The sequence below is a fragment of the Mobula birostris genome, chromosome 19 (genome assembly GCF_030028105.1).
Source record: "Mobula birostris isolate sMobBir1 chromosome 19, sMobBir1.hap1, whole genome shotgun sequence".
Taxonomy (NCBI): Eukaryota; Metazoa; Chordata; class Chondrichthyes; order Myliobatiformes; family Myliobatidae; genus Mobula; species Mobula birostris.
The window spans coordinates 66,919,732-66,936,256 of NC_092388.1; the positions used below are offsets into that span (position 1 = coordinate 66,919,732).

Here is a 16,525-nt window from a genome sequence, read left to right on the forward strand (position 1 = left end):
AGTGCCTATACTTCCTGATTCACTTGTGTCCAAAAATATTCAGCAGCTAGGTACAGTATCCAGAGTGACTGATGCTCTCACTACTAAACAGCCCACTGGAAAATGTATAAAGAAGATCACCACTACCAAAAACAGGATGCACCCGGGAGTGGACTGAAGAGAATGTTCAACGTATTAGAAAATCCACTGAATGTTACTTTACAACTTAAAAGACAAACTCTCAGCTTGCAGTTTAGGAAAACAATGAGATGTATAAATATGTTTGATATATATTTAAAAATATTCATGGAGATTTTGATCATGGCTGTAAATACAGAGATATAGATGAGGCTAAATTTCAATATGCTAGATGCTTAACTATATTTGGTCACCATTTATAGATTACATTATATAGATTACAATATATAGGAACTTATGAAGTAACAAGAGAATAAGTATTTGCTCTGCATTGCAGCTGCTGAATACACTTCTGTAAAATGATTGAGGACCTTTGGGATAAAGCACAGGCCAGTGCTAGTGTTTGCAATATCATTTTGTGATTTGAAGAGTATTATTTCTATCAAGATACTATTGAGCAACTTGGTGAAACTGTTCACTCCCTGTGTAATTCTGCTCAGAGGAGAGGCGGATGTGAACTGCGTTAGATTTCCTCATGGCAGGCAGTGTTACATTTGAATTTATTGGCGCCGACACAATAGACTTGATGAGTTCTGGATCGATACCAAAATGCTGGAAGAACTCCAAGCTGTGAAAGGTCTCCAACCTGAAGTATTAATTAGTTTCTCTTTCTGCAGCTGTTCTGCCAGAACTTTTGGTTCTGTATCAGATTCCAGTATCTGGACTTTTATTTGTTTTCCATTAAGGTTGAATGCTCTCATACAGCACAGGATTTTTCTGTGATTCTGGTTTTTGAGATGGGCGGCTGCATTTCAGAACCCCACTAGACACTTGTATGATAACAGCCTTGATGGGCAAAGCATTTTAACCATGCTAGTCTCATCTTCAGTTTGCACTAAATTAGTAAATACAAGAAATATATATTTCTACACTGTTTGCAATGCTTCACAATAGTTTACAGCTCAATAAGTACAATAGTTTCATAGTGTTGATACTATAGTAACTTGGAAAATAAAGCAGACACTAATGAGGCAATGATGATAATCAGTAAATGGAATCTCAGTTCAATGTCCTACTTGAAAAACAATCCACAATGAAATATTCCTCTTGGAAAGATGTGCAAACATCTTGAGCATCTGAACTGAAGCTTGGAATTTCTGGCTTTGAGGAGAAGGGAGGGCAGGCAGAGCAACAGCAAATGCAAGTAGTGAAGAGAGGGAAGAGCAGAGGAAAGGCTACATGGGAAGGGTTTATGGAAAGGGTATATGGAAGTCCGAAAGGGATGGGTGAAAAGGACCTAAAAGTAGAAGCAAAATGTATGGGAGACAGGATAGAGAAGTTAAGAGAGGTGGATAGCCTTGTAAATGTGGTCACTGGAATAATTTCATGGTTGGAGCTTGTGCAGTTGAAGCACAGAAAACAAACACAGATCTGTAATTAGCCTTCAGAATCAGATTGCTGATTAGCAACTGCAATAAGTTGTTAACTTACATTGGAACTCTGTAAGTTCAAGCTGCTTCAGTAGTGACGAGGCAGAGTCAGTTTATTAGGTACAGCCGTCCACCTGCTCATTAATGCTAATATCTCATCAGCCAGCAGCTCAATACACGCTGACATGGTCAAGAGTTTCAGTTGTTGTTCAAACCAAACATCAGAATGGGAAGGAATTGATCAAAGTGACTTTGACTGTGGAATGATTGTTGGTGCCAGATGGGGTGGTTTGAGCATCTCAGAGTCTCCTTGGATTTTCATGCACAACAGTCTCTAGAGCAGGGGTCCTCAACCTTTTGCGTGGGCACCAGTGTGCATGTGTGTACGTGCCGATTTTTTTCTATAAATCATTTTTGGCGATTCTGTACGGGGGAGGGGTGTTAATCACGACTGGAATATAGGTGACAAGTGGCTAACACACTCAATTTTGTTTCTAAAAGGGTTTATCTAACAAATTTAATATCAAACACACAGCACATATTTTCCATTCATGAATATAGTGATAAGTCAATTATCGGGGGAGGACAGGGGAGATTGAAGTAAGTGTTGAACGGACTTCCAGTAGAAGTGGTAGAGGCAGGTTTGATATTATTATTTAAAGAAAAATTGGATAGGTATATGGACAGGAAAGGAATGGAGGGTTATGGGCTGAGTGCAGGTTGGTGGGACTAGGTGAGAATAGTGTTCGGCACGGACTAGAAGGGGAGAGATGTTTCCGTGCTGTAATTGTTATATGGTTATCTAAGTCACTTATAAGTCAATAGCATCATAACATTTTAAGTAACGTTTGGATATTAAACACACAGCACATATTTTCCCCGTATGAACATATAAAATCATTGCAACACACCAATATCGCTGAATCAGTGGGTGCCCTGGGCTTGTTCCCTGCAAACAACATGGTCCGATCGAGGGATGATGGGAGACAGCGGTACTCGAATGGGGTTCCTTATGTCCAGTCTATTCCGCAGTTTAGCTTTCATTGCATTCATTGCAGAGATATGTTGGGAATAGAGGCAATGTTTTCACTGCTTTTGTGGCTGTCTCAGGATATTCAGCCTTGACTTTGATCCGGAATGCTGGCAGAGATGTTTAATCAAACATACTTTTCAGCTTGTCGTCAGCTACAAGCTCGAGGAGTTGATCTCCTTCCCGCGTTGACATGGGTGACGTGCGGGTAATGAGCTCAAGTGCGTTCAAGCTCCACAGTGGCCGTGACAGGGAATGAGGAAAGGTGCAGCTGACTCCTATTGTTTCCTCGTGACCCGGTAGCACATGCTTTGCGGCCCGATAACTGCTCTAGAGTTTACAGAGAATGGTGTGGATACACAAAAAAAAATCCAGTGAGCACCAGTTCTGTGGGCGAAATGCCATGTTAATGAGAGAGTTGAAAGGATACTTGCCAGACTGTTTCAAGTTGACAAGGAGGGCAACAGTAACCCAAATGACCACACGTTACAACAGTGGTGAGCAGAAGAGCATCTCCGAATGCACAACACGTCAAACCTTGAAGTGGATGGGCGACAGCAGCAGAAGACCAAATAAAGTGACTACTGAGCGTACTGTGTAAACCCTTTGTTAGACCACAGCAGGGGCTAGGCAGCGGTCTGGGCCCCACACCTAGGGAAGTGTATATGGCCCCTGGGGGTAGTGAGTATAGATGCTCAGAATAATACTTAGACAGTTAAGGGTTAATTGTGAATAATGATAATACAACAAGGCTTGAGTTCTTCAGTATTTACAGTGATAATGTAAAAAGGTTGGGGATGGGCTAGGGGAGTGAAACAGGGAGGGGAGGGGAGGGGCTTGGGATTGGGTTGCGGTGTGGGATTGAGGTGTTGGTGTGGGATTAGGGTGTTGGTGTGGGATTGGGGTGTCAGTGTGGGACTGGGGTGTGATGTGGGATTGGGGAGTCGGTGTGGGATTGGGGTGTCAGTGTGGGATTGGGGAGTTGGTATGGGATTGGGGTGTCAGTGTGGGACTGGGGTGTGATGTGGGATCGGGGTGTGGGATTAGGGTGTCGGTGTGGGATTGGGGAGTCGGTGTGGGATTAGGGTGTCGGTGTGGGACTGGGGTGTGATGTGGGATTGGGGTGCGGGATTGGGGAGTCGGTGTGGGACTGAGGTGTGGTGTGGGATTGGGGTGTTGGTGTGGGACTGCGGTGTGATGTGGGATTGGGGTGCGGGATTGGGGAGTGATGTGGGATTGGGATGTGGGATTGGGGTGTGGTGTGGGATTGGGGAGTGGTGTGGGATTGGGGTATGGTGTGGGATTGGGGTGTGGGACTGAGGTGTGGTGTGGGATTGGGGTGCGGTGTGGGATTGTGGAATAGTGTCTACACATTTGAGCTAGTCCTCCTGGGAGTGAGGTCAAGATGTACCAGAGAGAGGGTGGAAACTCTGGTTCGGAATCCTCGAAGGTTTCCTTTGCCAGAATCTCCACTCAGTTGCATTGCTAGATGGAGAAACTGCTTGTATGCTCTGACTGGGTCAGAGAGTTGAAGGAGCTCTCGAGAGTAATGGTCGTGTCCTGGTTCCGGTGCCAAAATCTGCTCTTCTTGACTGCTTTCAGGACGTAGCCTTTGAATGACGCTCCCATATAGGCGTACAGGATTGGGTTGAGGCAGCTGTGAAACAATGCGATAGTCTCGGTGACCTGTGTCGCGATATCCACCCTCTTACTGATCTCACAGTCCTGGATAAACACATGGATCACGTCCAGCAGGCGGCAGAATTTGATGATGTTATATGGCAGCTGAGTTAAGAAGAAGAAACCCACGACTGCCAGGAGCACCCTGAGTGCCCTGTGCTTCCTTCCACCAGCACTCCTGTAAACCACCTTGGCCACAGCGGAATAGCAGTACAGCATAACCAGTGATGGGATTGCGAACACCAGGAGGATGTCAAACACCTGGACTGTCACCCTGGCTGTCTTGGCCTTCTGTGGAGGGAAAAGGAGTCTGCAGTGCTGCCGGTCACCAAACTTCGTGGTTGAAGAGAAAATGAAATAGGGAATGCTGAGAACTATAGCCACCAGCCAGACACACAGACAGATGACCTTAGCCTTCCTCCCCACTGTGGCTGGCCTGGTTGTCTTGGAGATGGCAAGATAGCGGTCAACACTGATACAAGCTAAGAACAGCATACTGGCGCAGAAATTCACTTCAAACAGCACCGAGCAGAGCTTACACATGATGTCTCCAAATATCCATCCGTGGACAGAGTAGGCTGTCCAGAAAGGAAGAGTAACCAGCAGCAGCAAATCAGCAATGGCCAGGTTCATGATGTATAAATCTGTCTTGGATTTGATCCTTTTGTAAATGACATAAATGGTTACCACCATAAAGTTCCCAGCAATCCCGGCTATCAGCGTTACTCCATAGAACAGTGGCAGGAAGTATTTTGCAAATTGTCTGACATCATCTTTCTCACACAGGTGGTGGTACTGAAAGTAGTCAATGGTGTAATTCCTGTCATCGTGATAAGATCCATTGTCATAGTCGTTCAGAAAATCATCATAGGCTTCTTCATTCGCCATGCTCCCCTTAAAGGCACAAGAGAAAAATCATTATTCAGATAAAACATTTTAAAAAGAGAATAAATATATAATAAAGCATCCATACACATCAGAACATCCTGCAACCAACCAAATACAAGTGCACTGCTGTCACTATTGCTCTGAAGTAGATGCAAGGCAAGATCCCATTAATCATAATTTGTAGTGGCTGTTGCTGAGAGAAAGACATTGGCTCAGACAATGGGAGGGCTTTTCAGCTTTTCATTCTCCTTTAAAGTTCATTTCTAGCACTAAATAGGAAATGGTGCCTCAACTTAATCTCTCACTTTCCACAGCTGGCTCCCCTGACAGTGCCCCCTCGGCCAGCCTCACACATGAATGGCCTAAATTCTGATTTGACTTTCATTACTGACTAATGTGGAATCCCATTTTGTATTATTTTCAAAGATTAACAGTACACAGCACCTTACGCGGAGTTTTCAGATAATCAGAGATTGATTCTTGGGCCTGTCCTCTCATTCCCTCACATCTCCATCCACTAAACACTAACCTGATCCCTAATTCCCCTCTCTGTCCCCAAAACCATTCCCACAAACCTAAAAACCTGAAAGTACAACTAAGTGTGAGCTGTGACTCCAATGGAGATGGTAGCTTGGTGCCATCTTCACTGGAAAAGTTTACACATTTTCAAAACCTAGCCTTATGCTTGCGTTTTGCAGCTGGATTATAAATTGAAAATTACTGTGATGGGTAATTTTTGGTGCAGTGGTAGTAGGAGAATCCACTTCAAGCAGTGCTTTTCAAACTTTGTGTCAAAGATCACAGCAATGCAAGTTGTGATGGATTCCACTATGTGCCAACGCTGGTTGCATTGAATTCAGATGAATTGTGCTAAGAAAACTAATGCAGATTTGTTAGTTGATTCTCTCAAAAAGTAAAACCATTTTTTTAAATTTACTGTCTCTATGCTTGTGGTACTGCATGAATAGTCTCCATGAGTTTTTTATGGGCAGCGACAAGTTGAACCTTTCTTGTCTCTAAAATGCCTCTGTAGTGGTCAGTACTCATGTGCCTTATCACCTGATTTGTATTTTCTACATATAGCCTTTTGAGTTACATCTCAATCCTCCTGCTAGTTCTGCTTTCCACTCTTCCCACCATTCTTAGTGAGAGTCATTGTGAGACCTGACACATTAACCAGATTTTCCTCACACAGATGCTGCTTGGCTGGTTGAGTTTTTCCAACATTACTGTTTTAGTTTCTGATTCCAGCACCTATGTTTTCCAGACTATTTGACTCTGTATCCAAGCTGTAAAGCTATCTATAGATTTATAAAATTGAAAAGATTTACAAAAGGTTATTTGGATCGCTTAATGAAATGGGAATTATAGTGGAGAACAAATAAATGACAGAATGGTAAAGTTTTTAAATCTTTGCTGGCCACTGGTGAGATGCCAGATGACTAGACAACTGAAAATGTACCTCTATTCACGTGAGATATTTCAGAAAGTTACAGGCCCGTGAGTCCAACATCAGTGGTAGAGAATTTATTGCAAAACAATGAGGGTCAGAATTAATCTATACTTGATCAAAGGTAATCATCATGGTATTGTTGGGAAGAAGTTCCTGCCTGACCAATCTGAATTGTTCAGAGCATTATCAAAAGGTATTGAAGGGGGCAGTTTGATTGATGTAGTCTACGTGCACCTGAGAGATCTATACAAAGCCCTACATGGGAGACTGGTACAAAAAATAGGGGCTCATGAAATTCATTCAGAGTAAATTGGCATACTGGATCTAAAATTGGCTCAGTAATGGTGGCAAGGTGCTTTTGTAATTGGGAATCTATGACCAGTGGTGTATCACAGAAATCGGTGCTGGATTGTTGCCATTATACATATGAATGATTTGGATCTGAATAGAGCGAGTATGAGTAGTAAGTTTACAGGTGACAAGAATATTGATGGTGTCATTAACAGCGAGAAGGATAACCTAAGGCTGTCGGGTAGGGGTTCCCAACCTTTTTCATGCCATGGAGCCTTACCATTAACCAAGGTGTCTGTGGAGCCCAGATTGGGAACCCTTGCTAGGATGATATTGATGGTTTGTAAGAAGTGGGCTGAGTAGTGGCAGATGGAGTTTAATCCTGACAGGTGCAAGGAAGGATTAACAAGGGTAGGACATAGTCAATTGGGCCCTAAGGTGTACTGAGGGACAAGTGCTCTTTGTGTAAAAACCAAAGATCTCCTAAGTTGGCAGTATAGAACAGATATGGGTCACTTGTCAGTCCTGCCAAAGGGCTTCGGCCTGAAATGTCAACTATACTTTTCTCCATAGACGCTGCCTGGATTGCTGAGTTCCTGAGGTATTTTGTGTGTGCACTTCCCTTCATTAGTCAGGACAAAGAGTTTATGATGCAATTTTATAAAATACTCGATGAGGTCACAGCTGATCTAAGTGTACATTTCTGATTGTCACACAATAACTGCAACTGACAAAGGAAACTCATCAGGAAGCTGACCAGCGTGAGACTTTTCAGGTTATGATGGAGGCTGCCGAGGCCAAGTTTGTTTGCCTTGGAACAGAGGAGCTGATAGTGCTATACAAAACTATGTGAGATGTAGATAGTGCAGATGGTTGGAAACTTTTCTCTCAATAAAAGTATCTAAAACTAGATGATATGGTTTAGAATAAAAGATTAGATGTTTTGAGGGATCTGGAAAGGCTTTTTGGCACCTGGGATACTGCCTGAGGCAAACTTCCACGTCCTTTAAACTTCAAAGGATTCCAAGAAGCTCTGGAATGATTGAGCCTAGTCCTGGAGGGTGGGCGTAGGCTGGGGAGCTGTTTTTAACTGGCATAGTCACAATGAGCTGAGTGGCTTCTTGGTGTAAATTTCTAATTGCTAGTAATGCTCACCAGATTTTTACCACCATCTGAACAAAGACATTTCTGAATTGCCTACTGCATGTCTTGAGATCTCATTAAAAGCATCTGTTCAGTAAATGTGTGGCATCATTTATCCAAAAATCTATTCCCTTTACACAAAAATAAGTTCAAAGTATCTTGAAGGAACCTGCATGGGTAATTAATGCTGTTCCTTGACTTGATTTTTAGTTCACGAGAACTGATAATCAACACAATTTAACTTGCAAGTGTTGAGAACTGTACTGACTCTATATAATTACGGCTCACAGTCTTGCTGTTCAGGTAGATGGGTGATCACGGGCAACGAAAAGCCAGTCACGGTTTGTGCTAATTTAACCTGACAGCAGGTTCATAGAAGCTTCATAGTCTTGGCTGCCCGTGGAGGAGCGAGTTAATTTTCAAAAGGAACAAGGTTCATTATAAAGGCTTTGATTTCTTGCCACAGGTGACATCATCAATATGAAAATTAGTTTGTCAATGAATGGAAGTCCTGATTGTTGCCTCTCTAATCAGGATCTATTCAGTTGTCTGCCCATGGGATAATTTATTTCCTTTGAGATTTACTTAGACCATAAGGCATAGGAACAGAATTACACCACTCAGCCCATCAAGTCTGCTCTCCATTTCATCATGGCTGATTTACCATCCCTCTCAACCCCATTCTCCTGCCTTCTCCCTATAACCTTTGATGCTCCGACTAACCAAAAAAACCATCAACCTCTGCTTTAAATATACTTAATGACTTGGCTGCTACAGCCATCTGTGAAAATGAATTCAACAGATTCTCTACACTCTGGCTAAAGAAATTCCTCCTCAACTCTGTTCGAAACGGAAGCCCCTCTATTCTGATCCTCTATCTCGGCCTTTCAATATTTGATAGGTTTCAATGAGATCCACCCTCATTCATTTAAACTCCAGTGAGTACAGCCATCAAATGCTCCTCATATGTTAGCCCTTTCATTTCTGGAATAATTCTCAAGAAGCTCCTCTGGACCATCTCCAATGCCTAATCTTTTCTGAGATATGGGGCCCAAAATTGCTCACAATACTCCAAGTGCAATCTGATCAATGCCTAATAAAACCTCAGCAATACATCCTAACCCTTATACTCTAGTCCTCTTGAAATGAATGTGAACATTGCATTAGCCTTCCTTACCACCAACTCAACCTGCAAATTAACCTTTAGGGTATCCTGCACAAGGATCCCTAAATCCCCTTGTACCTCTGATGTTTTAATTTTCTTGCCATTTAAAAAAATAGTCTTTGCTTTTATTCCTTGTCACAAAGCGCATGATCGTACATTTCTCTACACCTCTTTGTCCATTCTCCCAATCTGTCCAAGTCCTTCTGTAGGATCCCTGCTTCTTCAGCACTACTTGCCCCTCCACTTACCTTTGTGTTATCTGCAAACTTGGACAGAAAGCCGTCAATTCCATCCTCCAAGTCACTGACGTACCACCATCCCCGTTTCTAATGACATTTGAAATATTTCTGTCAGAGCCCCTGCTATTTCCACAACAATCAACCTTTAAAGCAAATTGTATGCCTTAAGCTCAATGCATTCAGCAAAATTGGTACATTTCTCATTGGTTATTCCATTTGCTTTAAAATACTGTTCAATTTGCTCAGAACTGTATACAAAATCCAGTTAACTGTTGTGTAATCAAACGTGTCAATTTTTCCCAACATTGCCAGTCATTTCTGCATTTTTAATGATAATTTTCACCCAGTCCTCACTGTTTATGATTGCATGAATTCTTTCATTTTCTGTCTTTTTGAAAAACTCAACAGTCTCTGCAGGTGCTAGGCTGCGTTTTTTACTCGCCATTCCTCACAGTTTGAAAATCCTGCTGTGCTTCAGCATGTCGGGTTTATTTTAAAAATACTTCATCACCACTGTTATGTTTTGTAACTTCAAAACATTAAACTAATTTAAGAGAAGACACGAGAGTCTGAAATGTGGGTCTAACGTCATGTTTACTTTAAGTGAAGTATGCACATATCACATGGTAGCATGATGACGTGTGCAGTTCACATATCTAGACATATAATCCACAAACAAGAATGCTTAATCAAACTATATATTTACAAGATTACTCAAATATTATTGAAATATTAAATAGACAACAATAATAGTCTTAGGTCTGATGGACCTAAGTGTTTGAAGGAACTGTAACGTTGTACTGATAGAGTGTAAACTTTGTAAGCTTGTAAACTTTGATTTGTCCTGTGTTGCAGATGTGCCCTGTTCTATAAATCTGTAAATGTGAAGATTATTATTGAAAGAGTGAAAGAACAGATTGTTATATTGTTATTTATAGGAGCTGACTACAGAAATGGTCTCCTGGATTTCCTACATTATAACAGAAACAACTGCAATTGCCAAGTGATTTTAACCAATGGACATTGACCATTCACCTCCTCAAGCGACCATAAAACAACCTTTGAAGATGAAATTTTTAAAATAATTTGAAGACACTCATAACTTATCTGGGTCAAAATGGACCCCCTTTGGTTTTAAGAGGTCATGTTTAAAACTGCTTGCAAAATAATATATATGTTATTTCCACTTATTTTATGTTTCAGTTGGAATTTGCTTCTTTGAAATTTCTGTAACACTACATGCTTTCCAAGACATAATGACAGAGGAATTCATATCTGTCCCCCATCACTTGTTATTGTGGGATGGAATAGATTGCCCTCTTCTGAAGAATTTTGAAAAGGTCTATATTTGGAATTCATTGGATCATACTTGCAGTCAACAAACAAGGACTGTAGATTTTATGGGTTTCCTGTAGCTCCAGGCCAATTTGTCAGCCAAAAGTATGTTTATATCCTTTTGCTCCACATCGCTCCATATTTTCTCAAGGTATTGCCCTGCTCAGAAGTCCTCCTTGTACTTCCTCCCAACTCCTGCAACTGATGAACATCACCACCGAGAATCACAGCGTTCGTCTCTCTCAGGCTCGACTTGTGGAGTTGGGAAGGACTTTCTCACTCCCATTCTCTGCGTTCTGAGGTGACTGATGAGGACGATGTTGAATTTTTCTCAGGTGGGGCAGGAGATTCCTGGGGAATAAATGGGTAGTTAGCTTGGGGGGGTGGTATGCCCCCTTCACCATTTATGTGAGGCTACTGTGAATGGACTCATGGCTCTCATGCTAAATGGTAAATAGGCCTTCCAGACTCTCAGCAGTCGTGGGCCACAAGTCAGTAAGAAGTTCCAATTATCAAGGAAACTCTGAGAACATCCTTGAATTGTTTCTTTGATATCTGATCATCTCTTCCTGTGACAAAGCTCAGAAGATATTTCTGAAGTCTGTTGTTGGCATGTAAACATCATAAACTACCAAATGTACTCAGCTGCATGTAACAGGGCCTCTGAGCTGATGATGTAGGTCTGCGGTATTGGGGAGGGGAGGGGAGGGAGGTTGCTGGCTTTGGTTTAGTTCTTCTGCCAAATATTCCTGAAGATTAGGGCTGCTCCAGCAGGAAGCTTGTTGGAGGCAAAGTATAGCCACAGTGACCAAACAAAAATGTGGAGTTAAACCTTTGCTTGACATCAGTCTAATTTAGAGTTGGAATTGTTGAGGAGTTTAGCATGATTTTGCATTATAAGTCACATCTTGCTATTCTATACTTTTAAAATGTGTCCTATTATTGTATCTTTTTTTTAAGATTGCTGCAATTTTCTGCCTTTGATGTGGGGCTACCCAGCTGGTGATTCCCACTTTTCTTGTTCCTTCCTTTCTTAAACAATGGGGTTACATTTGCTAACCTCCAATCCACTGAAGCAATATCAGAATTTTAAATACCAGAGCAACAGCTATCTCTGTAGCTAGCTCGTTCAAAGCTCTCGGATATTGTTCATTGGGATTTATTGTCTTTCAAGCTCAGCAATTTTTCTCATGCATTTTTTAACTTAACTTATTTCTTTCAGTTCCTTATTCTCACTAGACCGTTAATTTTTCTAATACTTCTTGCTTTTTTGTCACCTCTGACGCCCCCTTGCTTGCCCCCCTCTTGCCAAATGTGGTGAGTTTGGTTGGAAAGTTGTGATGGAAGTCCCTCTTTGTCAAGCTTCAAAAGTTCAGAAGAGAATAGCACACTACAGAACAAAGATATGATGAACAATCCTATTACTCTCACTCCCCTGTATTTTGTTCTATTGTATCTCCACCACAGATTCTTCCCTCGGTACTTATGATGGATGCTAAGTCAGATTATCCAGAGAGTTTGTAGGGACTAACAGAGCATCAAGGCAAGTAATAACCAAGAGAGCGCAAAAGATGTGTCGCATAGAATTTGATCTTCACCACAGTGGAGGGGACAGGATATTGGAGATAGTACATTGAATAAATAGGTAAATCTGTCTCCAAAGCTGTAAGGAGGAGTTTGCTTGCTGCACCATCTCTGAACCCAGCAAGAGGCAAAAAAATGTGAGCAGCTCAGTAGCAACTGTATCAAAGGCCAACTGTCCACTCATCTGGTGTGTGGAGCTGTGTTTTCTATGTAAAAGTCACTTGATGGAAAAGCCTGTGAGCTGCTTCCCCACATACACAGGAACAAGCTGCTTGCATCAGACTGCCAGGTGCCAACTCTATTTAACTTCTCAGTTCAGTAGACTCCACTCTAAAGTTTATCATCTAGCCTGCCATTCGGCCTCACAGAGAGAGGGAGCTCCGGATCACATTGTTTGTTAGGCTTCAAGTTCAAGTTTAATTGTCATTCAACCATACCCACGAATACAACCAGACTAAACAGCGTTCTTCTGGGGCCAAAAGGTGTAAAACACAAAACCAAGTCATACACAGCACACAGCACATATAATTACGAAAGTAGAACAGCATAGTTACAAAAAAAATGATAGAAGAATAGCCCAAGTCCTTGAGCATCATGTCCTGTAGATTGGTGGATCATGGATGTTGACCTGGAGCCATGTTTCTGCAAGAACTATCCCGCAGCAGTCCTCATCTTGCACTAATGCGGCCGCAGATGAATGCAATCCTGCTTCTCTTCCACCAAGTGAACATGGGAGGGCAACATCTGGACAAGCCAGCGAGCACTGTGAGGGTCATGTTTTTTGACTTCTCCAGTGCGTTCAACACCATCCGCCTTGCTCTGCTGGGGGAGAAGCTGACAGCGATACAGGTGGATGCTTCCTTGGTATCATGGATTCTTGACTACCTGACTGGCAGACCACAGTACGTGTGCTTGCAACATTGTGTGTCCGACAGAGTGATCAGCAGCACTGGGGCTCCACAGGGGACTGTCTTGTCTTCCGGACTTCAACTACTGCACAGAGTCTTGTCATCTTCAGAGGTTTTCGGATGACTCTGCTATAGTTGGATGCATCAACAAGGGAGATGAGGCTGGGTACAGGGCTATGGTAGGAAACTTTGTCACATGGTGTGAGCAGAATTATCTGCAGCTTAATGTGAAAAAGACTAAGGAGCTGGTGGTAGACCTGAGGAGAGCTAAGGTACTGGTGACCCCTGTTTCCATCCAGGGGATCAGTGTGGACATGGTGGAGGATTACAAATACCTGGGGATACGAATTGACAATAAACTGGACTGGTCAAAGAACACTGAGGCTGTCTACAAGAAGGGTCAGAGCCGTCTCTATTTCCTGAGGAGACTGAGGTCCTTTGACATCTGTTGGACGATGCTGAGGATGTTCTACGAGTCTGTGGTGGCCAGTGCGATCATGCTTGCTGTTGTGTGCTGGGGCAGCAGGCTGAGGGTAGCAGACACCAACGGAATCAACAAACTCATTTGTAAGGCCAGTGATGTTGTGGGGATGGAACTGGACTCTCTGACGGTGGTGTCTGAAAAGAGGATGCTGTCCAAGTTGCATGCCATCTTGGACAATGTCTCCCATCCACTACATAATGTACCGGTTGGGCACAGGAGTACATTCAGCCAGAGACTCATTCCTCTGAGATACAACACAGAGCGTCATAGGAAGTCATTCCTGCCTGTGGCCATCAAACTTTACAACTGCTCCCTTGGAGTGTCAGACACCCTGAGCCAATAGGCTGGTCCTGGACTTGTTTCCTGGCATAATTTACATATTACTATTTAATTATGTATGGTTTTATTACTATTTAATTATTTATGGAGCAACTGTAATGAAAACCAATTTCCCCCGGGATCAATAAAGTATGACTATGACTACTATGACTGACACCCAGAGGACGGGCCGGTCCCCAACCCAGTGCAGAGTTCGGTGGCACACAGTCTGCTCCGGCGTCTCCTTCCCCGGCAGCCACAACAGGTAACTCCGAGGTATGAGGGCCACAGCGAGGACACGTGACTCTCCCGCCATCAGTCGCATCAATGAACTAGCGAGTCGAATAGTATTCTACATTACCAATGTCCAACATGGTCTTGCAATTACAACAAAAATGTCCAAGGCCTTGTACCACCTCCATGGACTGCCTCTGACACCTTCTTCCCTGGGTGGCTGAGGTACAAAGTTATGGAATTTGACACACTAAGTCAATCTAAACTTACTGGATTAGGTTATGAAGACACTCAGTCCTCTTTTATTGTCATTTAGTAATGCATGCAATAAGAAATGATACAATATTTCCTCCGGTGTGATATCACAAAACACAGGACAGACCAGGACTGAAAAAAACTAACAAAACCACATAATTATAACATATAGTTACAACAGTGCAACAATACCATAACTTGATGAAGAAGTCCATGAGCACAGTAAAAGTTCAAAGTCTCTCAAATGTCCCACATCTCACGCAGACGGGAGAAGGAAGAAAAACTCTCCCTGCCATACCTGACCACGGTCCGACTCTGAGTCATCCGAAAACTTCGAGCTCTGATCAGCTCTCCGACACCGAGTACTGAGCGCCATCTCTATCTGAACGATTCGACCTCCTTCTCCGTCGCCAAAAGCAGGCAAAGCCGGGGATTTTGAGGCCTTCCCTCCAAAAGATTCCCAACCGCGCAGTAACAACAGCAGCGAACGAGCATTTCAGAAATTTCTCCAGATGTTCCTCTGTGTTTTCACGTCCGTCTCCATCAAATCAGAATTGTCCACGGCCCCTGTTTAGTGGATACAATATCATTTTTCACCGGAGAGCTGTGCTCCTCCCGCCAATTACAGATTCTAGCATCAACATTTGTGCTATGGAGCACAGGCGAGTGGGTGTAGCCAATATTTATTCTGTCATAAAACAGGGTATCTAGTCATTTTCACATTGTTTCTGTGGGAGCTTGCTGCTATCTTTTCGATATCTTGTCCACGAATAGTTCATTGCACTTTGCACCTCTTGAAAGGGATGTGAATGCCCTATAGAATGTCTTTTGATTCTTTTGCAGTATGGTGGTCCGCATGGAATCAGGGGCTCAGATTAGGCCACAAGATTGATCCCTTGGCATTGTTGCATTGGAGTGCAATGCTTTGGCAAAGTCAACACAAAGATACTACGTGGTGTGAATGCTGCTCTAGAGAGGGGTGTGGAGGCCGACCCTCAGGGAATGCTAAACATGGCCCATACGGATGTTTGGGGTAAATTCTGAAACAAGACAGGAAATATTTTTGTGCAAATTTTAGATTTGAGCAAGTATTTTGCTGAATGTTGATAAGAAAGGAAATGCGATTTGATGCTTTTGTCATGAGGTTCCAACTGCACACTTGTATTTCTTCAGTCAAGCGAAGAGTTACCTAATTATACGTGAAAGCAGTTACTTTTGCTGAAATGCTCTCCTGGTATTTGCAGACTTCCAGGAAGTGACTCAGGCAGTTCTTCACATGTGACAATGGCAAATGCATTGCCAAAATTCCTTAGAAGGAGAGAGCCTGGTGTATTTTCTGTCTGTCAGCTGTAGCTCAGGTAACACACCCAAGCCTGCAGATGTCATCACACATTCTGGCTCCAACACAGCATGCCCAGACATCCCACCTCTCCCGGAAGTTCCGGGAGTCTCCTGCATATTGATAGCGGTTCTCTGACGCCCGCAATTTATATACAATATCCTGGAAATCAATTTTTTGACAGTGAGTGAGTGAGAGGGAGAGAGAGAGAGAGAGCGAGAGAGAGAGAGAGAGAGAGAGCGAGCGAGTGACAGATGTAGCGAGAGGGTGACAGAGGGCATCCTGATTGGTCTCTCTTTGTGCTAAGTAGACCATCAGTTTTACTTTGGTTCTGTCTTCACTAAGGAGGACATAAATAATCTTCCAGAAATAGTAGGGGACGGAGGTCCAGTGAGATGGAGGAACTGAGCGAAATACTTGTTAGTAGGGAAGTGGTGTTAGGTAAATTGAAGGGATTGAAGGCAGATAAATCCCCAGGGCCAGATGGTCTGCATCCTAGAGTGCTTAAGGAAGTAGCCCAAGAAATAGTGGATGCATTAGTGATAATTTTTCAAAACTCGTTAGATTCTGGACTAGTTCCTGAGGATTGGAGGGTGGCTAATGTAACTCCACTTTTTAAAAAAGGAGGGAGA

General features: G+C 42.9%; 1 protein-coding gene across 7 annotated transcripts in view; it reads right to left on the minus strand.

Moving 5' to 3' along the window:
• Positions 1–335: 335 nt before the first annotated feature.
• Positions 336–16,525, minus strand: part of LOC140212666 (atypical chemokine receptor 4-like) — a 41,215-nt gene continuing 25,025 nt past the window's right edge. For 2 of the 7 annotated variants that reach the window (XM_072283774.1, XM_072283773.1), the window contains 2 exons: positions 14,853–15,121; positions 336–5,151 (listed from right to left, as the gene is read on the minus strand). In XM_072283774.1, coding sequence (XP_072139875.1) covers positions 4,063–5,151; positions 14,853–14,930 — 1,167 coding nt within the window. In that variant the 5' untranslated portion in view covers positions 14,931–15,121 and the 3' untranslated portion in view covers positions 336–4,062. The other 5 variants (XM_072283777.1, XM_072283772.1, XM_072283776.1 and 2 more) reach the window with 3 other exon arrangements.